The sequence below is a fragment of the Tiliqua scincoides genome, chromosome 1 (genome assembly GCF_035046505.1).
Source record: "Tiliqua scincoides isolate rTilSci1 chromosome 1, rTilSci1.hap2, whole genome shotgun sequence".
Taxonomy (NCBI): Eukaryota; Metazoa; Chordata; class Lepidosauria; order Squamata; family Scincidae; genus Tiliqua; species Tiliqua scincoides.
The window spans coordinates 80,173,352-80,200,264 of NC_089821.1; the positions used below are offsets into that span (position 1 = coordinate 80,173,352).

General features: G+C 42.5%; 1 protein-coding gene across 1 annotated transcript; it reads right to left on the bottom strand.

The window, feature by feature from the left end:
• Positions 1-564: 564 nt before the first annotated feature.
• On the bottom strand, positions 565-26,913 carry HACD2 (3-hydroxyacyl-CoA dehydratase 2). Its single transcript, XM_066611801.1, has 7 exons — positions 26,660-26,913; positions 19,264-19,381; positions 18,131-18,149; positions 15,330-15,418; positions 7,404-7,525; positions 6,724-6,902; positions 565-4,514 (listed from the first exon to the last, which is right to left on the bottom strand). The coding sequence occupies exons 1-7, from the start codon at positions 26,815-26,817 to the stop codon at positions 4,432-4,434; spliced, it is 768 nt and encodes a 255-aa protein (XP_066467898.1). The 5' UTR covers positions 26,818-26,913; the 3' UTR covers positions 565-4,431.

The following is a 26,913-nucleotide window of genomic DNA, read 5'->3' on the forward strand; positions in this document are numbered from 1 at the left end:
GGATCACAACCTGATGATGATGACTGACCTGTACGTAGTTTAAAAACTCTTACTCCTACATCTCAGAATCCAAATCCAGCAACAATTATACCAAGCTTCCTGGACCTCAGAAAAAGATGGAATGCTATACTCAAATCATTCCAAAGTTCATGGTGCTGGTACAGAACAGCTGAAAAGTTGTTAGATTAGCTCTTCCACAGAAAAGGTAGATGTTGCTCTAAGATCAGATAATGCAAAAGTTACATATAAATAGAATTACAGGCAGAATAGTCCTACCTAAAAGGTGCACTTTGTATGTTCCTGCAGCAGCTTGGAAGTGGCCATTCCATGGCTCCATTCACAACCCTGTTTACAGGCTCAGCACTACATGAGTGGGATCAATTCTGCAGTTCTTTCTCACATGATGATGATCATCATTATCTGTGATGACTTGGCATTGACTGCATGTGAAAATGCATGTAATCGGTAATGTTGAAAGGCAAGCATCACAAGTGTCAGCCTATCAGTAGCACTGTGGGATGAAGCCATGGAAAACATGGTTCCAATGCCACTCCTGTAACACACACACACACACACGACAGCCAATTTTTCACAGACAGCAACCCTGAACAAAATTCAGTTTCCCACCCCCCATGTTTACAGACAAAAAGTTTGTAATTCAGGAGTGGACAAGTGTCCTGGGACCAATATCTGCACCAGCATGATTATTTTCATATTGAGTTAGACATGCCTTTCCATTCATAGTAGCCAGTTTATAAAAAGCAACAACTGGCCTCAAGAGTACATTTTCCCAGGAGTTTGGATCAAATAGCCAACATTGCTTGCTTTTTGGTCCTGGAAAAACACAGTAAACACAGGACAGTCTGACTACTGGCAGAACGAAGTGGAAGGGGGAAAGGGCAAGAGGCAACAGTTTTAAGAGGATTTAATCCAATGCGTGCTTGAAAGGAAAAGAGTGCAGTACCACACAAGCTTTCAAAAACTCAACGCATTTCACAACTACATCATGCATCTACAGCAAACTCACTGAAGTCACAGTGCCAGACACAGTCACTTCATACAACTCCAAAAGCTTTTCTTACCTTGCTGTAAAGTTTAGACTGCTTGTGTGTTTGGTATGTAAACTAAATAAAAAGATGGATGTTAGAGAAAATGAAGTCATCTTTCTGAACTGTGTGGTCTCCTAAATGCTACGGTTTTTATTCTTCAGAGCACAGTGGTTTAGAGCTAGAGCTAGGACCCCAAGAAACCTGCAACATAGAAGAAACCATGCAACCTGGTTTACATCAGGGGTGGCCAAATTTTTTGGTAAGAGGGCCACACTAAGCTGACTGACATTGTGTCAGGGGCCGGGGAAAAAATTAATTTACATTTAAAGTTTGAATAAATTCACATAAATTTACATAAAAGAATAAATAGAGACGGAACTTGTATGGATAAATGAAGGTCTCAAAATAGCTCAAGGCCTATAAAAGACCTTGCACAGAGTGAGGCCGGCCTTTCCTTCACTATCATTGTTGCTTCACAGATGTGAAACAGCAAGTAGTGGAGGGAGCCCTTGGCCTGCAGCTCACACAAGAGGTCATGCTGAGAGCAGTTGCATCAGGTCAGTGTGGGATCCAGCAAGTCTCCAGAGGGCCAGAGGCTCATTGGAGACTGGGGGCTCAATGCGGGTCGGACTGGGGTCTCCGAGGGCTGCAAACGGCCCCCAGACCAGGGTTTGGGCACCCCTGGTTTACATAAATGCAATGTACCATCATCATGACCCTCACCAAGCATTCACAAAAATTTAGGAGGTCAGAGGGCTACTGCAATGACCTGAAATAACTGTTGAACCTGCAAGAATGTTAACATCTGGTAGAATGAGTGCATAAAATAAATAGATGCATGCATTCATCCACATAGGTGGCAGAAAATACTTGGGAGTCAGGACTAGACACAGCTCTGCATCACAAGTAACACATGATGAATGCAATGAGCCTTATGAAACTGCTGAACAAGGCAGTATAGTTTTCTTTTCCTCCCTGTCAGATTAGTATATGCAGAGCAGAAGTAAGAGACTGAATACCTTTTTTCCCCCCACCTGTGCATACCTACAGCTGCACAAGTGTTGTACCACAGTTCCAATAATCTTACACCACATTGATTTGTATAAGATCAGAGCTATTACAATTGTGTCAAGCATTACACCCAATGTGGTTGTGCCATTTCCTAAGAAAACCTCTGAAATTTTTCATTCAGAACTCAAAGCTAAGCTGAACGTGTGCAAAAAAGCATTTTGTGCCCGCCAACTGTGGGTCTTGTCATGCAGACCACACCATGCTTTCAACCTGAAATTGACAGAGCCTGAAAGGGCAGCATTCCACAAGCAACCTAAACGATAAATTCTTGGAGTCACATGTAATCGAGGGGTTGCAGATGCAGCAGATGCCCATTTGTTCTTCAAAACTGCATTTTCAATACAGAGATGCTTTTCCACATTTTCTGCAAGTTGGTATACACCAACAGAAGCTGCCATCCAATATTAGGGTGTTAAAGTACAATGAGAGAAACTCTTTGAATAATGCAATGACCAAACAATACAGGTAGAATGCATCAGAATAGAAGGAACAAAAGATTGGAGTGCAAGAGACTGCACTAGAAACACCAAAAGAGCCTTTCCTCCCTAAGGCAGAAGAACAGATATGAAATAAAATGACTGGGGTGATAGAATGAAATGGGATAGGTGCCACTTTTGGAAAAAACATCAAATACCTAAAGTTAAACATAATAGTGCTACAATTTACAATTGTATGTGAAATGACCAAGTGTAGAACAGAGAGGGACGCAAGTTAGATATTTTCTATGCATCCCCACGTTGCAAATTTAAAAAAGGTTTCTCTCCTTTTGGTGCCACTTGGGGTAAAAAGAGAAGGTTCAGGTCTCTTAAGAATTGGTTAAATTTCACTTTCTTTCACATACAGCTACTAAAGAACAGGCCTAGAAGTGACAATTAGCATTTTCCTCCAGATGCTCCTAAGCAGGTGATTTAATCAAACAACTTTCAGACTGCAGTTTCTTGTCTGGTTCACTTACAATAATGCCATTTTCTGAATGAGGAGATTTGAAGTAGATTGAATTTGCTAGTATTAACATTGTCTTTAGGCACAAATTAATAGTTTTGTTAAAAACATTTGAAAGTTTAAAGAAGCTTATTTTAAGAAATGGCTCTTGTCTAGATGCTGAAAACAGAAATAAAATAATTTTTATCTCTGCTTCTGCTTGCAAAACACCATGGTGGGCCTGGGGGAGGCAGGGGGGAAAAAGCCCTAGGCGCTGCACCCCCGTCGCTGCCACCTCCACCCATTGTGCCACCTCCGCCTGCCTATCAGAGCCGTTCCATGGGCAGGCAAAGGTCTCTGGCGCAATCTTAAAGAGCATGTCTAGTTTTCATCAGAAAACCAGAAGTATTCTTTAAGATCACAGCAGAAGCCTCTGAAGGCTTTTGGAGCTATTTGGAGCACTGCACGGGGCTCCATGCGCCTAGATAAGCATCCCCTGGGGGCGGCAGCATGTTGCAGGCCTGTGCACAGGGGTGGCATGGGGCCAGGTCTGTAACTGCAAAACATTTCTAAATAAATACACAATTTAGACAGTTAATTCAAAGCCACAGAAAGTTCCAAAGTGACATCTATCAACATCAGTTACAAATCAGTTGTTGTATTAGTTGTTCTGTGCATTTAGGAAAAATTTTAGTTCTCCTATTTAGGGGAAAAATTTAAGAACATTCATAAACAACAACAGAGCATCCAAATTTGAGGTAATAAGATTAAGCTGCATCTTTCGAACACATACTGTTGTGCAATGTTGCACTGTTTTAAGGCCCCACTCTGCAAAACACAAACAAACAAAATATATGTGCAAACAACTGGTCTATGCTGAAATCATTATAATTCATGTCTCACTTGCTAGACTGTGCCCTGAATTCCAAGAACTATCACCTCATCTAGATCCAGGGTCAGCATAATCTTTTTGTAGGATTTCAGTCGTCCGCCCACAGTAGTTTCAGACAAAATGCATTCCAGATAATATAGTACAGCAATGCATATAAACACCTGACATGCAAATAAGCTTTTAAGTTATAAAATAATCCTAACTCAAGCATTACATTTACTTTATCACTTGTACCACTCATTTAAGTATAACAGAACGTTTTCGCAAATAAATTAGAAGAAGAATCAAATTTTGGGTTTCACTCTAACAGGGCATGCTGAAAATGCAGTTCATAAGTGATGGTTTTGTTGAAAAATTATCAGCGCGATAAGATATCCTTAATAATTTACCAATTTTTTTATTTTGACTTCTCATTTTAATACTCTATTATTTATACACTTCTGAAAGCCCGCTTGTTTTCTTTTTGAGGTCTGGATATAGCCTGAACAAGAATTGGAGTTACTCAGATTTCTTGTGTTCTTCAGTAGGAGAAAGTATTTTTCTTCTCTGATGCAGCATGTGAAAATACAGCTGAGGGAAGACTGAAAACAGAACAGAATTTTGTAAATAACTGTCAGGATATTATCTATACACAGTGCAATTAATATTATGTATTCATGGTCTCTGCATCACAAATGTACACCACAATCCAAAGAGCTACATGGATACCTTCTGCTCACTTTCAGTATCTTGGAGGAAAATAGGCTAGAATCTAGATATTAAATAGATTATTTAAAACTCAGATATCCATATTTTCCCCTTAAGATGCAAAATACCATCCTTTATCTGTACAATCAACTGGATATTTACACTGTCAAAGTAAGCAAATAGCAAATTTAGTGTCAAGGTGATTTCTGCAAGTGTGATTCTGTGGATAAAAAAGTGTACTACATTTTTTTAAAACCTCAAATTAGCAATCAATTCTTCTGGAATATATGGCCTAGGAATGGTTATTCAGTGTCTAGCAATGCGTGCTACACCAAAACAGGCACATAGAAATCTGCATATGTGTTAACTTACGCTTACTAGGAAGATTACATTCGCTGCAATATTTCAGTTGTAATAAAAGATTATTTCTATCCATCACCTCTTATCCAACTAATTCCATATTATTTAATTCATTTTTATATGTCCCTGCTGTATATTTGAGCTTGTTTAGAACAGAAATGAGTATTTTATACACAGATACACACAGACTGGTGAAAAGCTGACCAATTACTCCACAGATACTGTGTATTTAACAAGGAGATGCAGGAATACAATGGCGCATTAATTCTTCCTATGAGAGACCATTGGTTTGGCAAGATTTATGCATAAGTACAGAATGCAATAATGAAAGCAAGTAGTGTGACTTCAAATATCCTCTCACTGAATCACAAGAAATTTATGGCTTTGGTATGTTGGCCATTCTGTGTACCCAACTATTTTCTTTTTGTTCCAGCAAACTATTAAGACACTCTACCTCCACCAGTGGCATATGAATGCAGGGGGCACAGGCCCTGGGTACCAGGCTGCAGGGTTTAGTGATAGAGGCTGTCACCCAATTTTTAAAGTCTTGGTATTTTCGACTAATACCATCATTTAATACCACTAAGTATCATTTAATGCATAATTTCATGCAGAATGCAATGAAACAAACAATGTTGAAATATGTCTACTCTAGCAAACATTATAGCCAAAAAACCAGAAAAGGAAAACACAACTGCCTTATGCAACAAAAAGTGGATTATGCTGAGATTACCACTGGCAATAAATAACTTGTTGCAAGAATCTAGAAAACCAAATGTATTCTACATAATTGTACATATGTTTTGTCCGTCTATAGTAATGCTTCTGTATGTATGACAGACCACAAGCCCACTGCATATTATGATGGGCATTACTTCCCTGTTTTGTTGTAAGTTATGATCTCTAATGTTCACTACATATGTGAAGCCTATTATATACAAGTTCAATAAAAGAAAATGTTCACTGTGCTTCTTCTCTGGCCGTTATTATTCATTTCATAACATGACTATTACCGAAAATAATTTTTTCATTGGGGTGCCAAAAATTTATGGGCCCCAGGTGTCAAATGACCTTCGTGCACCACTGAGCTCCACAATGTGAAAAGTTATAAGAATGGGATGCCTTAAGCAGAAGTTTATCTTATAAATTCTGCAAATGTGTACGTTCGTCATGCAGTATCAACAACCCAAGTTCCAATACATATCAGTATTACAGTCTTGTTTATGTAAGAAGTTGGATTTCAAAGGATTTTTCATTTGTTTCATAGCAGTTGAACATAAAAGACATGTTTCAAAAACTTCTTGTGCTCTATTACATGAAAGATGGACTAAAGCTGTAGTTGAAAGTCTATGGTGTGTGCAATTTTCTTTCAAATCTCAAAGATCAGTTGTAACTAGTACTCTTCAAACACACAGATTCCCACAGCTTTGTTTGTATTCCTTAGCATGTCTAAACAGGAACAGCTAAAAAGGAACAAAGTTTCCATGAGTGCTAGAGTCTAGTGTGTGACACAGTACCCTCCCCCCAAAAAGGACCTTGTGACTTGCTCTTCATTTTAGACAGAGATGCAGGAACTGCATTTAGGTTCAATGTTATTGAAATTATATTACTTTGAATGCTTCCTAATTCTAGAATACCGAAATGTGAACTATGACATGCATAATAACAGGCGTTCCAAACTATTTTTATATACAGCTTTACAGATCTCAAGTACAGAAGAATTTAACTGAGTGCTGCACTTACGTGGAATATAAGAGATCATAGTCAGGATGAGGAAGGCATGGTAGTCAAATGAGAAGTTGTATTTGTTAGGTAAACTAATAGAATACAAGCCAGATCTCCTGACATGGGGCAGGGCAGCATATATTGTGAGTAATTCTCCTGTAACTCCCATTGGATATAGTACAATGAACAAAGTGTACCTAAAAAAAAACAAACAAACACACACACACACACACACACAATCATCATTATCAGAGAAGCAAGCTAAGATTAATAAGGCTATTAAATATAAATTTCTGAATATAAAATATGCAACACTTAAGCAAAGAAGACAGTGGGTTTTCTATTCCTAAAATAAAATAGTCAAGTCTAACACAGTGCTTAAAAGCTCCTTATCTCTTGTGACCAGTTTGAATACCCTCAACTTGCTCTCTCTAGGGGACTTGCACTGTTAGAAACTGAGAGAGAACACATCATCTGTAAATACTATTATTTATTGATTTGTGGCAAATATTATAAGTCAATGCTCACACTTGCTAGGATAGATCTCTCTCTCTCTCTCTCTCTCTCTCTGTGGGCTCCCCTTCGCACACGTGATGGTGGGGCTCCCCAGTGTTTAGGAGGGTATATGCTCCAGAGATGGAAAAGTTTGAGAACCACTAGTTTAACAATATAGAAATCATGAAGTTTAATGTCCTTACCTAGCCCATTTGATGAGGTAAGGAAGGTGGTTTAGTAAGCTGAAGGTATAGAAGGAATAACGGGTGATCTCTGTGATCGTCCAGGCAACAACAAAGAGGAGGACACTGTCTTCACTTTGAACCTATTAAAGAAATTGTAGTTGTGGAAACTGGAAAATAAATCTTAATCTAAAATGCCAAGTCTTGTATAACCCCCATCTGCAAACAGCTGTATTATACACGATGAATTCTGGCAAGCAGAGATCTTGCACCAGCTAATGTTCAGCAGTCCCAATATCAGTACATATATGACATATTTATGAGCTTCACTTAAAATGAAAGCTAATTTCTGTCTCAATAGATAATGGTTTGCAATGATTTCCAGGGTAGCTGAGAAGGACCATGTTCTCCTCTGCTTCTCCTCACCCAGAGATCACATCACCACCACACATACAGTTTAGCTGCCATGAGAAATGCAGGATTAGGGTCACATTTCTACTGTTTCACCTAGCTGGAGGTCTGAAAGCTGACTAGCAGCCCTCATGCTGAGTTACCTGAGAGGGAGAAGGATGAGGAGTGTCTTGACCAACTTCCTGCTTTACTTCTCTCCCACCCACACATCCTCATACAATCACACACGTCACACACAAGCCTCTCTAGGTAGCATGCAAGGCTGAGCAAGACAGACAAAGGAGGCCAACTGTTCTGTGTGTTAAAGCATGAGGCAGGTTCACTTTATTCAAATTAAAGGAAAAGATTTATTGGGGACAAAAATGGAACAAGGAAAAATTCAATCAAATTCTATACTAGAGATCCAGAGGCAAAGTTCAAAACAAAGTAAACACAAATTCTAACCAAGACTTCCCTGACACAAAGCATCCACTTATAATGTAGCATCCTCCTGGCACCAGATTGAAAGACCTTCTCAGGAGTTAATTTTTTCCTAGCTGGATAGTATCATGGCTTTCATCTTGTCTTGGCTGCTGTCACAAACTGGTCAAAATCAAGGACTTAGATCTGACTTAATTTTGTAAGCCTGCAGCCATTTTGCAATAGCTGTGGGAATCTAGCTAACAGGAGGTTGAGAAAGAAGCTCCTTATCTTGAGTTTCACTTCAACCAGGTAAAATGCTTGATGATGAGCCAGATTTGCTAAGGCCTTGCTAATTGGAAATTGGATGCAGATCAGAGTGAGTGACCAACAGAAGCCTCAGATGAACTCATATTCCAGAAGCTTTGGATGGGCCAAAATTCTTGTTAGCTAATAGCTAAGTTTAAGGTATTAAAAAAACCCTGAAGCTAGGAGGGGTGTGGTTGCTCTGTGCCATTCTACTGTGGACCTCTGCTGTGGTACGACAGGTAGGATAGTTACCCTTTGCTTATGCTCAGATATTGGAAAGATCCAGGGGAGCGTTAGGATCAAGTAAGCTGCTTAGCTTTATTGTTTTACCATTGTATGCGGGTTGTATTTATTATCTGAATTAATGTCTTTCACAGTAAAAGGTAACCCTACTTCTGTTCTTAAAATAATTATTACAGGTTTGTATCTGATGTGAGTACAAAGGAACTGGGATTCGCCTAGGTCACTCAGCTTATTAATGTGGAATGACCCAGAATCTTGAGCCCCTGGAGATTGGGAAAGCTCAGAGCTTGTAGGAGCTGGGAAGTTAGCCCACAGAACTTCAGCATTCCCTTGACTGAAGGACTGAATGTTCAGAAGAGGTGGTAGTGGCAGCATACCAGAGGGCATTTGCCAAGGTCTTGCATACCCACCTGTTGAAGCCCAAGCATGGCCTTGTAGATCCTTGTTACACAAGATGCAAATAATGTCCCCAGAAAACCCTAGTATCAATGGTACCCAACATCAGAACTATATGCAAATCCTAAATTATGGAAAGAGTCAGCCAGGTCCAGGAATGACCAAGGGTGATCCACTGCCCCCTTCCAACCTGCACTTGCTATGTAGATCAGAGAGGCTTTCTCTGCAACATGCTGGAGGGACGCAGCCGCAGACTCAGGGTGAAGGGCACCCCAGGTTTATTTGTTGCTTCCCATCACCCAGCACTCAACACAAGTCCCATCATCTGCTTCATAGATAACTCAGTCATGAGCAACATAAATATATAGAAACAAAGGGGAAATATACTTATTACATATTATTAAAATATGTATACACTTTCCAATAAAAGTACAAAACATTGTTAGCAAAAATAAAGTCAAATTTACATACACATCTTGATTGGTTTCTGTATTATTTGACCTTATGATGCAGAATCCAAGAAGCAACTACTACATTTAATCTAGACATAGTAACACCTAGAGTTGAACAAGGAGGGTATCATTAACCTGCTATTACAACACTCCCCTGGGGAAGTCTAATCCCACTTGCTTCAGCATGTAAAGGAAAAAGGCAAGTGATACAGCTGGGACACAACAACATGAGAAGCACAATAGCAGAAACCTGTCCAACAACTTTGATTAAATGTAAAGAGAGGTTCTCCAAGTTACAACCTGGTAGCCTACTTGCAAGATTGATGTCAAGTCAAATAATTAGATTTTGCAAGTATTGCATATATTACACTGTTATTTATTCACCTCTTTCAATTTTGTAACCAGCAGGAACTACTCATCACTAGCCAGGAGGGAAAAAAATTATTAAACACAAAGCTTGCCTATTGTGCTCTAGACTAAGTCCTAAATAGGCATGCAAGAGCTTCTTCCACCTTTGGAATTTGAAAACAAATTCCAACAGATTTTCCGTTTTAAACAAAGATCTAAACTTCAGGAAAGTAACCCTGAATTGTTTCCTTCAGTGGGTTCTAAGCCTTGTTAGGTCTTTTTTATGCCACTAGTGCTAAATTGTATATCAGTGGTACTATAAAAAAAAGTGAGAAATTGGGTTAGCTATGCCAGGGAAAGAATTGTGATAATAAGGGCTTGCTTAATCGAATAGGATAATTTTTTCCTATGTACCTACAGGGAATCCTAATTATCTGTGTCTGTTATACTTTTTGCTGCAGTTACAGGTATAATTTATTGTGGGAAACCCATAACAATTCCTTACACTTACAAGGGCTCTCAGACAGGCTGTCCCCAATACCTCCAAAGAAGGAAAAAGCAGCAACGGAAGGTGCTCAGGGACAGACAACATGAGTATGTTGCTCTGCATAATGCACAATACAGTACAGCATCAAGGCACTGGATTCAAGCTTTGGCTACTACATAATGACTGTTCCAGACGCATTCTTACCTTCCTCCCAGGCACTGCTCTGCTTATCATATAATTTATAATTAAAAAATATGTAAAGAAAAGCAAAATATGCTTAATTTATTTTCCAGTCCATCCAAACAAGTCAGGGAACCAGAACCTTGGGCAAGTAATTCTCTGTACAGGAGAGTGTTGAGATGATAGAATCTGAACCCATAAAGGGAAGCAATGAAAAGATGGCAGATGAACAATCTCCAGTTCCTCTCCTTCCTTAAACCTCGTTTCCATGACTGAATGAGTTTAACATGCCCTATATCATGCATAGGTTACCAAAACATATTTCTTTAAAGAATTTTGAATAAAAATAATTTTTGCAGTTACAATAATTCATACTCATTTTTTAAGTGTTGAAAATAACATTTTTGAGGGTTGTTTCAAGCCTTCCAGTCTGAATCTGAGCGTATCCCATTATTTAAGGGGGAAAAAGTCCACACTAACTGCAGATCACTATCCAACACAATTCTTCAATCCCCATTACCCTTAGATAATGAGGACCCTCTATACAAGTTTATTCTACTACTAAGTCATTGATTTTTGTGAGAATCATGCATTTTATGGTATCTACTGACACCTGCTGGTCACAGTGACAATAAAGTTTATTTCAGCGACTTCCTTTTTTTCCCCCCACAAAGAAGAAATTGACATATGGCCTACTCACTGGTTTAAAAACCATCTAATCAACAGATAATGCTACATCTATCCCAAGCTGGACACAAGTAGGCTTCCTTTCACAAAAAGAGAGAACCTGTTAGTACAGGCTTCCCCAGGCCTCCCAATGCCTTATAAGGTATTAAAAACCTTTTGGTTTCCCTCTGGAAACCGGAAGTCACATTTTTTCAGCCTTTTAAGGCCATTCTGAAGCCTGTGGAGGTCACAGGAGGACACATGCAGCCTCTGCAGGCTTCAGAAAGCCTCGAGAGGTGACCGGAACACAGCTCCAGTAATCTTCTGAGGTTTTTTAAAGGGGCTGAAACCGCAGCCAGTATCTGTGGTTTTTGGAATCTGCAGGGGGTCCAGGAATGGATAGATATCCTTGCAGATATCCCTTGCAGATATCGATGAACCACCTGTACTAGAATGGGAAAGAATAAGCAGTAATTCCTTCAGAACTAAGAAAGAATGAGAAGCCCTGCCCCCTAAATGGCTTCTGACAATGACAGGATACAGAGAACATGTTCATCCTGGTTGATGAATACAGAAGTTTACGAATGAGGTGGTGACCTAGTTCTGTCTGCCAGAAAATACAGAACTTGAATTAATAATTTACATTAAAAATGCTTCCCTATGGTTTTAAGTTGCACTTCTTTGCTGCCAAATTATCTGTGGCAGTTTTAGTTTGCCGTTTTATATCAAATAAAATGCTATGCAATCAATTTAATTCTGGAAAGAATGATAGGATCTGGCTCTCTCCTTTTCCAACTGTATCCACAAACCAGATTAACTGGAGAGATTGATTTAACAGTTGCAACCTTAAACGTGCAGTTGAGAACTGATTTTTGAGACAATAGGATCTGAAAAATGATAAAACTTAGAATTAGTTCAGTTGGAAAAAGCGGTGGAAAGACTGTGGAGGAGAGTAAAGTGGTGGGCTAGAGAGCATCTCCAGGGAATGCAAGAAGCAGAGACCGGTGCATCACCAGGTAAGGGAGGAGCAGCATTTGGCACAGTGCCTCAGACACAAGGAGGTTTTGGGGCTGACCTTTTCCTTTTCACATCCTTTCTGCTTGCCAACGTTGATTTAGCGAAGGATCAAATAAGGTACGTCACTCAGTTTTGCCAGTCCTGCCTACTCTAGACTACGATTCCACTTCCTATTGACTTTTGTGAAGACTGAACTTCCCTAAAATGGCAATGAACATAGCTATCAAAGAGCAAAAGTGTCACAACATGCAGACAAATAGCTAACAAATTGAAAACCTCAGGAATAAGAGCAAGCATTCTTCAAACATTACTAAACTGGTCCATGCAACTGTAATTGAATGTTAGATATTAAACACGACAACACCAAAAGAGAAGGCACAATATGACAAAGACTCAAATTTCAGAAACCAAAATAGGTTACCAGTTGGTTAGATAAAACAGAAAAAAATTAAGATAGCCTTCTTTCCTTCGAGAGATAGTTAGAGAAATTCAAAACAGGCAAGAATGTTAAGAGCTTTCATGAAAGAACTTCAGTCGAACCAGAACACGCTATTCAGGCATTGACAAGTTATGTCTTACAAAATCCATAACAGAAGAACTTGTTCAAGGAGCTCAGGTATGCAGCTGTCCCTTCAGGGGAAAAAAAACACTTTCATAACACTTTAGGTCAGTGGTTCTCAAACATTTAGCACTGGGATCCACTTTTTAAAATGAGAATCTGTTAGGACCCACCAGAAGTGATATGATGATGCGAAGAAAATTTTTAACAATCCTGGGCTGCAATCCTACCCACACATACCCAGGAATAAGTCCCATTTACTATCATTGTTAAAACCATATACATAGTAGCCTGTTTGGGGAAACTTTACACATTTGGGGAAACGTTACACATCTGTCCTTTGTTTCCCCAAATGCAGTCACATACCATAGTAGCATCGAGTCTGATATATTAAAAATAAAATATTGAAATGAATGGGGTCCCACCTGAAATTGGTTCACAACCTACCTAGTGGGTCCTAACCTACAGTTTGAGAAACACTGGTGTAGGTAACTCCTCTCTCATGGAAAATAATGTCTGGATACCTACTGATTAGCTTTTGATCTGAACTCCTCATGCCTACCTACTAGCAAACCTGCAATGCCTGCATCCTAATTTTTGAATTTGAGAGTCTGCAGTCCAATTCGTATTTTATTGGCAAAATACTGAATTATTATTTAAAGATGACACACGCATTTTAACAACCATAATTTAAGTTGCTTTACTACAAGAACATTGGATCCTCTTTTATACACCAAATGTTCCCTGTTTGGAAAATACAGGCTGTCTTTCTCTAGCAAAGGTATACTTCCTTTGCACCGAAAGGATGGTGGAGTCTGACCTGCAATGCAACTCAGCACAGTATGCATGCTGCTGCTTGGGTCATCCAGAAGTTCCCAATGTAGCTGGTAATGACAGCATTGCCAGGCACCACAGCAACTATGGAGGTCTGCGAGTGCTTGGTGAACTAGACAATAGGGAACAGCTAGGGTAGAATTTGCAGGAACGCCTTGGAGAAGGAGTGTGAAAGGTACAACAAATGAAGGAAGAGGGAAGAACAGGGGGAGTGTTGGGATGAAGAAGCAAGGGGTATGGGGGGGCAGCCCTGAGAGGAAGAAGAGCAGAGACAGGGCGGCTGAAGGGGAGAACAACCCTGGAAGCAAAGAAAGGGGGTTAGCTCTTCACACCCCTTCCAAGATGTCCACCCCAGCTAACACTTATTTGAGCTGGCTGCCTTAGCACCATGTGAAGAGGGTAGGCCCTGGCCAATCCAGCCTAGCTGGTGTCTCTTGTTGGGCAAGGCCCTTCCTGCCCTGACTAGGAGAAGCTCCTGGTAAGCTATTTATTAAGGGTCCACCAGCGAAGGAAACTAGGGACACACAATATAGGACTAACTATTAAACCAGTAAAGGCTTTGTTCCATGAGGCTATAATAAACCCCAATCCCTGCAACAAACTCCCTGGCTGTCCCTGTCTCTTGACCTCTAGGGGCTACAGATATTGGAAAACAAGGGAGACAAGCAACCTAACCGATGCTGCAAGTCTGAAGCACTGAAAAGGAGGTGAGAACTAGCAAGACGACTGGAGGGCCTATTTATTGCACACAAAAGGGATTTTGGTCCTGCAATTTCTTCCAACCTATTGCACAGAAGGGCAGGAAACCAGTAAGGAGATACAGGTGGACCCTCGTTATCACCAAGGGTTCTGTTCCTGGTACCCTTGTGGATACCAAATTCCGCATGATATCAAATCACACAGATTTCAGTGTCCCCTGAGCTCTGAATGTGACCAGAGCCTTGCTCTGGTCGCATCCGGAGCTGTTGTGAGGCTCGTGGAGGCCGCGCACAGCCTCCATGGGTCTCAGAATGGCCTCTGGAGGCTCTTGAAGGGCACTTCCAGTTTTTTCCTGAAAAGTGGAAGTACCCTCCAAAGATCTCTGGAGACCTTTCTGAGGCCCGTGGAGACTGTGCGCAGCCTCCATGGTCCTCAGAAAGGCCCCCCAAAGCATGAGAAGATGACTACCAGTTTCACCTCATGCTTTTGGGGACCTTTCTGAGGCCCGTGGAGTCTGCGGACAGCCTCTAAAAGCCTCAGGAAGGCCTCCGGAGGTCCTAGAAGGGCACTTCCAATTCTGGGGCAAAAACCAGAAGTGCCTTTCTAGGATCTCTGGAGACCATTCTGAAGTTCATGGAGACTGCGCGCAGCCTGCACGGGCCTCAGAAGAACTTCTGGAGGCAAACAGAGCACATCACTGGTCGCCTCCAGAGGGCTCACTTAGGTGGGGCAATGTGTAGCTCCACACAAGTCCAGGGAACCCACGTTGAGCCAGATCTTCGGATGGAATGTTGCAGTTAAACAGGCTCCACCTGTATATATCTGATCCTAAACAGCAATCCAGAGGTTAGAACACACTGATGTGTTCTAACAAATATACAGTATATTTATAGAAGTGTTCAAAATTACAGTTCTAGGAAAGAAAACAATTTTCTTTCTCAACTTACCTCTTTTACACTATGAGTTACGGCCCAAGTCAGAAAAACTCTTGACATCACCTGAAAAGCAGTCAGGACAACAGAAGAAGGAACAATCCCTGAAAAGATAATTTAGGATTGGTATATATTATCAGTTGCAGTGCTTTAGAAAAGTTGTGCTTCATCTAGAATAGTAATATGATCTGGAGAAAGAAAACCTTCTGAAAAATCTAAGAAAGATTTACAAAGTTCAATAACATTCTCTTATTAGATGAGGGATACCCACTGCCAAATTTTATTTTGAGTTTTTCCTTATATAAGGCAGTGGCAACTATCACAGAAGCTTTACAACACATACTCTAAGAATCCCGAGACAATGCAAGTAACTGTTTTCATATGGGAGTAACTTAAATATCCAGGGACTTCACAACAGGGACTTCTAAAACAAAAAAAGAGACAAAATTCCTATTATTAAATAATGTTTATTATTTCAGGACTTTATCTGACTAACAAGCTTGCATTAATTCCAGCAAACCAGGTCATATTTTTATTTATACAGCAATCCCAACAGGTCATGTTAGGATTATTTTCTTCTTCATTTTGTATCTGCAAAATAAATTCCCTGCAGCAAAGTCAGAACAAGTAACTTTAACTCCTCAGTGGCTGCATTTTGTCATATAACCTCTGAAAGAAATTGGCAGAGCATCTAATTGTCTAAGGATGGGACACTTAAAATAAAAATGGATCTCTTTTTGTTATGAATTGCCTTGAGTATCCATGGAATAAGTAGAAAAATAAAATATTGGAGGAGGACTACAAAACTATTAGGATTTGACTCTCTGAAAGATGCCTGAAATTAGGGAACAAGAAATGGTTTTGTTTGAAAGTCATCGGAACACTAGAAAACAAGTACTTTTTCATACAATGCAAAATTAATCTATGGTTTCCATTCTAAAACTACAAGATTCTGACTGGAACTGGTGACAGCATGAAGATCTGCCATGAGATAAGAAAGCAAGATGTATTTATTGGAGCTAAATTGCAGTGTTGATGATGGGGACACAAACTTCCACAGCAGCATTTTTATGCGGTACAACGTGAAGCCCAGCTATTAGAATTTGCTTCTCTTTTAAAAACAAAACAAAACACAATTGGCCTGGATAGTTAAGAATGTAACTTTTCTATTCAGAGACTGTTATTTATTTCACTGACTATTGTTGAAGCAGAATACTGAAAGAAGACTAATAACAGCCTGATTCAGCAAGGTAATTCTTGTGTTTCTATAACAGCTGCATTATCAAATGCTATTTCTGTTCAACAATCCATCTTTTTTCATGAAACAGTGCTTTTCTCAGATAGCAGAAAGGGCAGTGGCAAATCTGGATAGATGAGTAATGAATATGTAGCTATCCTTCATGAATGCCAGCAGGACAGAATTCTTCCACACATTTCACATACAATGCCTTATACACTGGATGCAGTGTACAATTTAAATATTTACTTTAAATTTAAATATTTACTTATTTAAATGATTACTCAATGCCCTTCAAGTAGGATTGCCATGACAATGGTAATAAAATGAAAATGCAGTAAAATACAATATGTTCCATTGAAAATTACAATAAAAGAGAAAATTACAATATTCCAATCCCACGAAGCCCCCGGGAGTCTCTCGGGGAAGAGGACTTTAGTCCCCTTCTCCCAGGGAAAGCCCCAAGCCCTGCAATGGGGTTTCTCAAGTCTGTGCCAGCTATGTTGCTGGTGCAGACTTGAGAGACTCTGTGCCAGGTTTTTCAGTTTGACCAGAAGTTCGGGATACAGCAGAGCAGAGCTCCGCCAGTCCCACCCCCTCCCACCCTGGTTCCTGACCCTGCCCTGCCCCCATTCCACCCCCCTGCCCCCCAGAGGTCGCACCACTTCCAACACCGAACTGGCTGAGCTGCTGCAGAAGCTAGTTAAATGTAAAAAATAGGATTTTTTTCAAGTTATTTACAGAACACCCAAAGGTCAAGGAGAGTAATGAAGAATTCCGTTTTCAGCTCCTTACAGGGAATGAAATACAAGCAGAGTGTATTACAAGCCTGCAAAACACCTAGTCTTGCTGTAGCCAAAGCAATGTAAAAAATTGAATTTTTCAAGAAAGCACTCCTTACTCCAGGAGGTCCACCCTGGGGCCTTCCTGTGTAAGATCCTGGAACGGCTATGTGCTCAGTAAAACTATGGTTTGAGATTTTCTGGGGTGAGTTCAGCTTTTTTGCATGTTTCCATAGAAATTGATAGCACCCCAGACAGAGTCTGGGGAAAAAAGTGTGTGCAAATTACCACAGGTTACCAAATGCAACAATTGTTTTCAAGTATGTGAGAATACCTTGAAATTTTTCCTGTTTGGAGGTTCTCTCAAAATGTTGCAAAAATGCAAGTCTCTGAAGTTGTGTAAATGCATTTATAGTTGAAAATGGGGGAGACAAAGGGGCTCTGGAGGGGGTAGCTTAAGATGCAAGTCAATCATGCTGGATGTCCCCCCTCCTGCCTCCGACACATACCCAGCCCTCCCTTGGTCTGCCCCAATACTCCCCCCCCCAATTTACCAATGTTGGCAGGGCTCCTCTTTGCTGCTGCTGTGTGTGGGGACCTACTCATTGTTTGTAACAGGCCCGCAAGCGCACAACTCCACACACTTCTGAAACAGTGTCTATGATGCCGTAAAGCATGTTCCACCACCAGAACGGAACACTAGTTCTGGTAGTGTTGGTGCCAGTTAGGATTGGCTGTAAATACAATATATATATTGTTTGTTGGTATATATATAAAACTTTAATCCCAAAACTTACCTATCGCACAGTGTAGGACCTAAAAGAAAAAGAATGTCAGAAATAACTGGAAGAATCTAACACATATTGATAATACATTGATAATAATTGATAATGTTGCTGTAGCAAAATCAAATAAAAACAGTCTTTCTTGCATAGCGCAGTTATCAGCCATTTCTGACATGCTCATATCATCCTATCATTTTATCTAATTTCTCATTTTGTTCAACCACCTTTCAGAAAAAAACTTCTGTTTTTACAGAGAAAGATTTATTAAATCCCTCCCAATTCTCTGAAAACACCACTAAGTCCTGATATTTAATATCCAGGCTGGTGTGCAGAAAGAGCCTGGAAACTTATGAATGGTAACTACTGTATGAACTAAAACAATCCTGCCTCTGCTCGGCAATGGGAGACAAGATTTTACAGTTAGATGAATGACAATTAGATGAATTAAACCCCTCTTAAAAGTAGTTTAATTTTCCAAGGCCAAATAAAATCCCATCTTCAAATAATCACTCCTGCCTTGTTGGTTCAGTTCTTCTTGTATCGAATATAGCAGAGACCATGCACGCAAGGAGTTCAACATCTTCCTCAGGAACAATTTGGAAGAAAAGGCATACGGTCCCCAAAAGCCCACTATCATGATCTGAAAATCACAGAGGTTTATGAAATTCATTTTACTCGACCAAGTTAATTTAGGGCACAATCCCAACCAGGTCTACTCAGAAGTAAGTCCTATTCTGTTCAACTGGGCTTACTCTCAGGAAAGTGTGGTTAGGATTGCAGCCTCAGTCAATTTCTAACTCAATGTATTTACCATTCATATAAATAACAAAACCTACCTGCGGATTGTTAAAAAATTACATCATTGAAGACTGCCCTTCAGAACCATTTGGCAAAAGCCAGAATCTCAGAAAATACGTTAACTTTAACTCTCTTTACTTGGTTGCATAGCATCAACCTTTATTTGTTCTTATCATGCTTAAAATTTCATTGCTGATGTGCCAATAGACTACCTACAAACATGATTATTATTTAAAGCAACTTCACAGGAGCTAGTTTATAGCCAAAATGAATGAAGAAGACTAATGGGACCAGAGCAATAGGTTTAGAAGGGCATCACTTGAATCACTCAGGAAAAAACCACCTACCTCAAGCAAAGCTCCAGTTTGGAAAAACTTCAGAGGCTTTTCAATGGAATAGTAAAGATTGTGGTAGCTACCCTTGGCAAGGTATGCTCTGACTAAGCCAACAGCTATAACAAGCCACCTAGAAGTAAGTGAGAAATAATAAATTTGTTGGTAATGCCTATTGAAAAACAGCTCTGTTAATTGCCCCTGACCTACAAGTAGAAACACTGCTGCTAAGGGACAAACTAGACATGACTATGGCAATCAGTTTACATTAAATATAGGTCTGCATCTATTACATTTAGGGGCTGGGCAGCAGCGGCACAGGACTTCCTACAGTGTTTCCCATTGTCAGGGAAAGGAAGTCAAAGGACAAGGGGAAAAAAGACACATAGGAGCCAGCAACCCTGCCTTAAAGCCTCAGTACACCTTGATGAGGGTCCAATCTCTATCTTTATGGCTGGGGTATATGAGGAACTGCCTTTTCCCATAGGAACCAGCTTATCCCATGAGGTCATCTGAGTGGCCCTACTTCAAGTGCTGCCCCAAATGAAACCTGATTGGCTGCACAAGGGGTAGAGACTTCTCCACAGAGATGCCAGTATTACAGAACTCCTTCCTGGTCAAGCTGAGAACCATGCCCTCCCTTGAGGACTTCTGACAGGTTCTAAAAACTTTTTTCAGTTTTAACTTTTTAACCTCTTGCATTTTACTGAACACTATAAGATTATAACCCTATCTCAACATTAAGCGTGGTTTTAGTAGGCAAACTTAGCTATTTATGAATAGCTTCACTACCCACATTCCTTCCAGTGCAAGATCCTACCTGCATCATACAAATGGAAGAGATCTACAAGATGAAGTCCAACCCCCATACAATGCAAGCTGTCCACAACTCCAAACTTTTCAATGGATGGCTATCCAGTCTCTCCAAACTGGTTCAATGTGCAAAAGAGAGGGAAAAAGTGGCAAAGGAGGTTAAGGGCCCAATTCCATCCATCCTACTTTCCAGTGCCAATGGGAAGTGTGCGGCATCCTGCAGGGGGGGCATGCATGGAGCCCTGTTCAAGGTAAGGGAACAAAATTTGTTCTCTTACCTCACGGCTGCATTGCAGCTGCATTAGCACTGAAGGCGGAGAGGACTAGGCCCTAAATTTAAGTAAGGGTAGAATGGTGCAAATTGGGACAACAATCCTACCTTTACGTACACTGAACCTGAACATGGTGACTAACTAGAAGCGAGAGCTTAGACTTGTGGTGATGAAAACAAACTCGGTGCATAGGACTCAAAAATGGATACATTCTTTTTTTAGGAATTAGGGAAAGAACTGAAAATAAGATGACAAGCAACACAACACCCTTGTAGGTTGTATTTGTTCTAGTTGTCCAATCTCAGAAACAAAGTATCCTCAAACTCACAAATATGCAGAAATGGAAAACAAAATGAACAAGTACTTGGAGCATTTTTCCTACAAGTTAAGGCAAAAGTGTTGGAGATTTTAGTTTAAATTTTTTTTAAAATGAGACATATCCTGGGGACTTGGCAGAGGTATATATAGAATTATAATGGAGGTAATGCACTGAGATAGTTTCTCCATCTCCCATAATTCTAGCAACTGTCACAAGATACAGCAATGACCACTAGCTTATATTGCTTTAAAAGGAGTTTAGCCAACTTGAAAAGGATAGTTGTTGTTCAGCCTAGCAGTGAAGCTGTCTACCAGCAGCTATTATTGAGGAAAGGCAGGTGTGTGCATGCAAACTATTAACAGTAGACGGGAACATGAAGTCAGGCATCCTAAACTGACTTAAATTAGAAGAAGCAACAGAAAAGGTGATAGATGGAATTGATAAATAATGAGAGATAAAGTTGATATAATGAGCTGATAAAGTTGGGAGTTGGTTTATTTTTACATTATTCCAAATTCCTTTCTCACAGTTTCAGGGAAATGCTAACAGCTCTTGCCAACATCTTTTTCACATTCATAAGCTCCCAAACTGCAGCACCTGTTTCATGACCCATTTAATGTCCTGCTGAAAGCATATCCAGCTGCAACACATTTAACATATTGCAAAGTATGGAACAGACTGTACCAAACTTAGCGCCCACATTTGATTTCTTTGTCTAATCTTCTTTCCAGCACTGAATTGTTTTAGGAATTACAAAAGTATCTTTCTGAAGCACGAAAGGCAGAAGATGACCAAAAAATTATTCAAGTTCAAGTAACCTTACGTTCAAAAGTTAATTACCTACCAATCATATTTTTAATCACTTCCATGCTGTCAAGGTATATTATATTAAATAATTACAAAGGAATTATTTTCATATTCCTTTGTAATTCTAAAAATGAAAGTCCAAAGTCTCTGTCTCTCAACAATACATTTTTCTTGGTAAAAGTTCTGTCCAGTTTTTCTTCATTGCACTGAAATCTCTTTCTTATTCAAACAACTAAAGGGCAACAACCTTGTCAACCAAACATGTTTCATGGAGTCCAAAGGCCAGCAACAACTATTAAATGACCTATATATGCAGATATATTTGCAAACAAAAGTTTATCCATATATTACTCAGCCACTAACTACTACAAAGAGGGTATGATGTTGCATGTGATTTTGTGTGGCTAGTACATGCCACCTGCAGACTTTGTCCCCCTTTTCTTTAACCTGCACATTATGTGGGGCATTAGTTGAACATTCAGATCCCCTGAATTACAACTCCAGAAAATACAACATACTATATATTCTAATGCATCAGGGAGAGGGAAGGATTATTTGCTTCTGGGAGCTACATTCAGCCTATGGGCCTTATGTTTGACACCCCTGCTACAGTACAGGCACTTGAAATACATACAGGTTGAAGTAAGAAAACACGACATGCTTACAGGAATAGCAAAACAGACAAAGTGTGAAGCACTCCCCTAAAGCAGGGCTTTTCAAACTGGGCGTTGCAATGCCCCAGCCTGTGGGTCCTGGCCACTTTCACCTTAAGGGGTGGGGCAGCCTGGAGACAGGGAAGAGGCAGTGGCGCGATCCCCAGGACCGCACCGCTCAGGGGGGCTCCAGGGGCTTGGCTGCACTTACCACAGCCTCCTGCAGCCTCCCGGGGGTGCGGGGACCCTGCGCAACCTTCTGCAGGGCTCCCCACAGCTTTGAAAGTGAAAGCTGAGTGATCGCGCCCCGCCTCCGCTAAAGCAGAAGTGGAGCGCAATTGCTCCACTTTCACTTCTGAAGCTGTGGGGAGCCCTGCAGAAGCTTCCCGCACCCCCGGAAGGCTGCAGGAGGCTCAGGTACGTGCAGCCAAGCCCCTGCAGCCCCCCTGAGTGGCGCGGTCCTGGGGATCGTGCTGCTGCCTTCCCCTGCCCCGCGGCCTCCTCCCTGCCCCCGCAAGAAATTATAGCTGCTCAAACTCTCAAAGAGAGTTTGAAAACCGCTGCCCTAAAGAATCAAAACCAATCCAGAGAAAGGAGGTGCTTCAAATACACCAGAGAATATAAGAGCTGACTTGTAAAATCAGGTCAAGGGTCTATCCCAGTGTTTCTTAGCCAGTGGTACAGGTATCACCAGTGGTACTTGAGGTTGAGTCTGGTGGTTTTCGCAGGACCCCTGGACACCTGCTGCAAGACCACAAACATGAAACAACAAACAGTGGTAGGAGGCTTGACTTGGTGGGCAGAGCTCCATTTTTCTATGCTTGAAAAAGCCCTTCCATCCACCCTGAGCCTCTTACTGATGTTTGTAGTATTGCATCTGGCTTTGCAATCAAAAATTAACTGGTGGTGATATCATCAGTTACTTCCAGTGGTACTTCGAATAGGTGAACCATGTGAACCAGTACAGCAGAGAACAAATGTTGAGAAACACTAGTCTACCCAGCTGAGAACTGGCAGAGAAGGGTAGAGAGCTGAAATGCCTTCTGCTCCGTTTTCTCTCCCTACCATTATTATACAATACAATAAAGGCCTTCCCCACCGGTTAGATGGGACTCGTCAGCCTAGGAAGGCAGCTCATCTAAGAGAAGAAAACTCTGACCTCAAACCTCCACTGCCTTGTGGCTATATCCAGTTGTGGAAAAGGCTTCAGGAGTCAACCTCGAGGCAAAATCAGGAGTCCCTGATGCAGTTCGCGGCTGTACACAGTCATGCTCTGGCAACTCCTGCGACGCCGCTGGAACCAACCATATTGGCTTCTGCCTTTCCATTGGACCATTCCAAGAAAATTGCCCCTCTGAAGTCTGCCACAGGCGAGGTCATCCAGGATCGGGCGCAGCAGATGGAACGCTGGGTGCAGCACTACTCTGAGCTATATTTCAGAGAAAATGTAGTCACCGAAGAAGCACTGAACAACATTGAGTGCCTGCCTGTGCTGGAAGAGCTTGACAGTGAACCAACCCTAGAAGAACTTCACGTGGCCCTGGACTCCCTTGCCTTTGGCAAGGCACCTGGAAAAGACAGCATCCCTGCTGAAGTCCTAAAATGCTGCAAAGAGATCATCGTCACTGAGCTGCATGAAATCCTCTGTCTCTGCTGGAGAGAAGGTGGAGTACCTCAAGACATGAGGGATGCAAACATCATCACGCTGTACAAGAACAAAGGTGACAGGGGTGACTGCAACAACTACCGCGGCATCTCTCTCCTTAGCGTTGTAGGAAAGCTGTTTGCCCGAGTTGTACTAAAGAGGCTCCAGGTACTTGCAGAGAGCGTCTATCCAGAATCGCAGTGTGGATTCCGAGCCAACAGGTCCACCACTGATATGGTATTCTCCCTTAGACAACTGCAGGAGAAATGCAGGGAACAACGACAGCCACTCTTTATAGCCTTCATAGAAGACTTTTGACCTGGTCAGCAGAGACGGCCTCTTCAAGATTCTCCCCAAGATTGGATGTCCACCCAGGCTCCTCAGCATCATCAGATCTTTCCACAAGGACATGAAGGGCACTGTTGTCTTCGATGGCTCCACATCAGACCCCTTTGACATCTGAAGCGGAGTGAAGCAGGGCTGTGTTCTTGCGCCAACCTTGTTTGGGATTTTCTTCACTGCCCTGCTGAAGCAGGCATTTGGAACTGCAACAGAAGGCATCTATCTCCAGACCAGATCAGATGGAAAGCTCTTCAACCTCTCCAGACTGAGAGCAAAGTCCAAAGTCCAGCTGAAATGTCTGCGTGACTTCCTCTTTCCTGACGATGCAGCTGTCACGACCCACTCTGCCAAAGATCTCCAGCAGCTCATGGATCGTTTTAGCAAGGCCTGCCAAGATTTTAGACTGACAATCAGCCTGAAGAAAACACAGGTCATGGTTCAGGATGTGGACTCACCTCCCTGCATTACAATCTCTGCGCATGAACTGGAGGTTGTCCATGACTTTGTGTATCTTGGCTCAACGATCTCCGACACTCTTTCTCTCGATGCCGAGCTAAACAAGCGCATCGGTAAAGCAGCTACCACCTTTTCCAGATGCACAAGGAGAGTCTGGTCCAACAAGAAGGTGACGGAACATACCAAGATCCAGGTCTACAGAGCTTGCATCCTGAGTACACTTCTGTACTGCAGCGAGTCATGAACTCTTTGCTCACAACAGGAGAGGAAACTGAATGCTTTCCACATGTGCTGCCTCCGACGCATCCTCGGCATCACCTGGCAGGACAAAGTTCCAAAAAACACAGTCCTGGAACGTGCTGGAATCCCTAGCATGTATGCACTGCTGAAACAGAGACGCCTGCGTTGGCTCGGTCATGTTGTGAGAATGGATGATGGCCGGATCCCAAAGGATCTCCTCTATGGAGAACTCGTGCAAGGAAAGCGCCCTACAGGTAGACCACAGCAGCGATACAAGGACATCTGCAAGAGGGATCTGAAAGCCTTAGGAGTGGACCTCAACAGGTGGGAAACCCTGGCCTCTGAGCGTCCCGCTTGGAGGCAGGCTGTGCAGCATGGCCTTTCCCAGTTTGAAGAGACACTTGGCCAACAGTCTGAGGCTAAGAGGCAAAGAAGGAAGGCCCATAGCCAGGGAGACAGACCAGGGACAGACTGCACTTGCTCCCGGTGTGGAAGGGATTGTCACTCCTGGATTGGCCTTTTCAGCCACACTAGACGCTGTTCCAGAACCACCATTCAGAGCGCGATACCCTAGTCTTTCGAGACTGAAGGTTGCCAACAATGAATGAAAGGCCTTCCCCACCCCCAAACTCTAAGAAAGAGGAGCACAGCTTGAAAGGAGCCCACCAGGGCCTCTGAGAGGAATTTTATCAGGGAGTATGAAGACTTTTTGGGCCCCATCCGAAAGAGGTGGGAGAAAATGAAACAAGCGAGGGGGGGGGAGTGATAAGGGTGGGCAGAACAGATGTGGGGAGTGGGCAAAACAAGGCAGGGCTCAAGGATGGTAATAGCTGGAAAAGTCTTTGAAGCCCAGGTCTACTGGGCTTCCCAAGGCAGAGCCCACACTGGCAGTGTTGCACACCATTAGCAGCTAGATACAGTAATATGGAAAACCAAATGCACTCCTAAGTCTCTCTAAAATGTGTTTAAATATAAAAAATCAATGCAGAAAATTCACATCATATTTAGGATCACATGAGAATGGAAAGTGACCTGTGCATACCAAAACTTGCTTCTGCAGCACCTGTAGCCCTGCAGCTGTGTTCCTGAGCTCCTGGTAAGCAGATCCACAAGCCCAAGAGCTACAGCAGCAGGCCAGTTTCCTCCCAGATGGAGGATTCTTCCATCCTCCCAGATGGACACTGTGTTAAGGAGTGTCATGCATGCATTCCTCAGCCCAGCAAACATGCCTTGTAGCAGCAGTTGCCCAGCATCCCACAGTCAGTGAGTCTGGGTGAGATTGGAAAATGAAAGATCCCAGGAGATTTCTGGGGCCCCTCCTTTGGTTCCTGGGGACCCCCCCTTTCGATCCTGAGCAAGAGTACAAATTACCCCTTTTATCCCAGGCCTGCAAGCCCCTCCCCTCCCATTATAAGAGATGGCTCCATGAGAGGGGGGCACAGCAGGGAATGTGGGTGGGGAGGCAGGTGAGGCAGTGCCTCCCCACCAGAGTCCTCTGACTTGCTCTGCCACCTTGTGAGGCACCCACAACCCATGCACAGTGCAAGGAGGGAGGCAGTGCAGAGCTCATGGGCTGCGGTGCTTGGGTGCCTGACAAGGTGGCAGTGCTTTTCAAAGGACTCTGGTGGGGAGGCACTGCCTCCCCATCCAAAGTCCCTGCTGTACCCCCCTCATGGAGCCCATTCCATCCCTTATGATAGGAGGGGAGGGGCTTGCAAGCCATGCAGGCGACCAGAGAAGGGGGCGCGTGTGGGCAGCCCTCCCAGCTCCCTTCAGGCCGCACAGGTGAAGAAGGAAGGGAGGCAGCCAACCCACCTGCCTCTCCGCCCGCCCGCCCGCCCGCCAACACCCCCCCCCGGCTCACCCGGCTGTCATCACCACGTTGTAGATGACCAGGTAGGCCGTGGCCACGGCGCCAGGGCCCTTCCGCCGCCGGGAGCACTGCTGGGGCGGCTGCTGCTGCTGGGGGCCGCTGGCCCCGTACCCGTTATCTGCCCGGCGGCTGCTGGCGGAGGCTGCCATGGCGCTCGGGCTTCCTCGGCGGCCGCTGCTCCGGGCCAGCCACCTCCGCGGGCGGCGAGCGGAGAAGTGTCTTCGGCTCCGCAGACGGCGACGAGT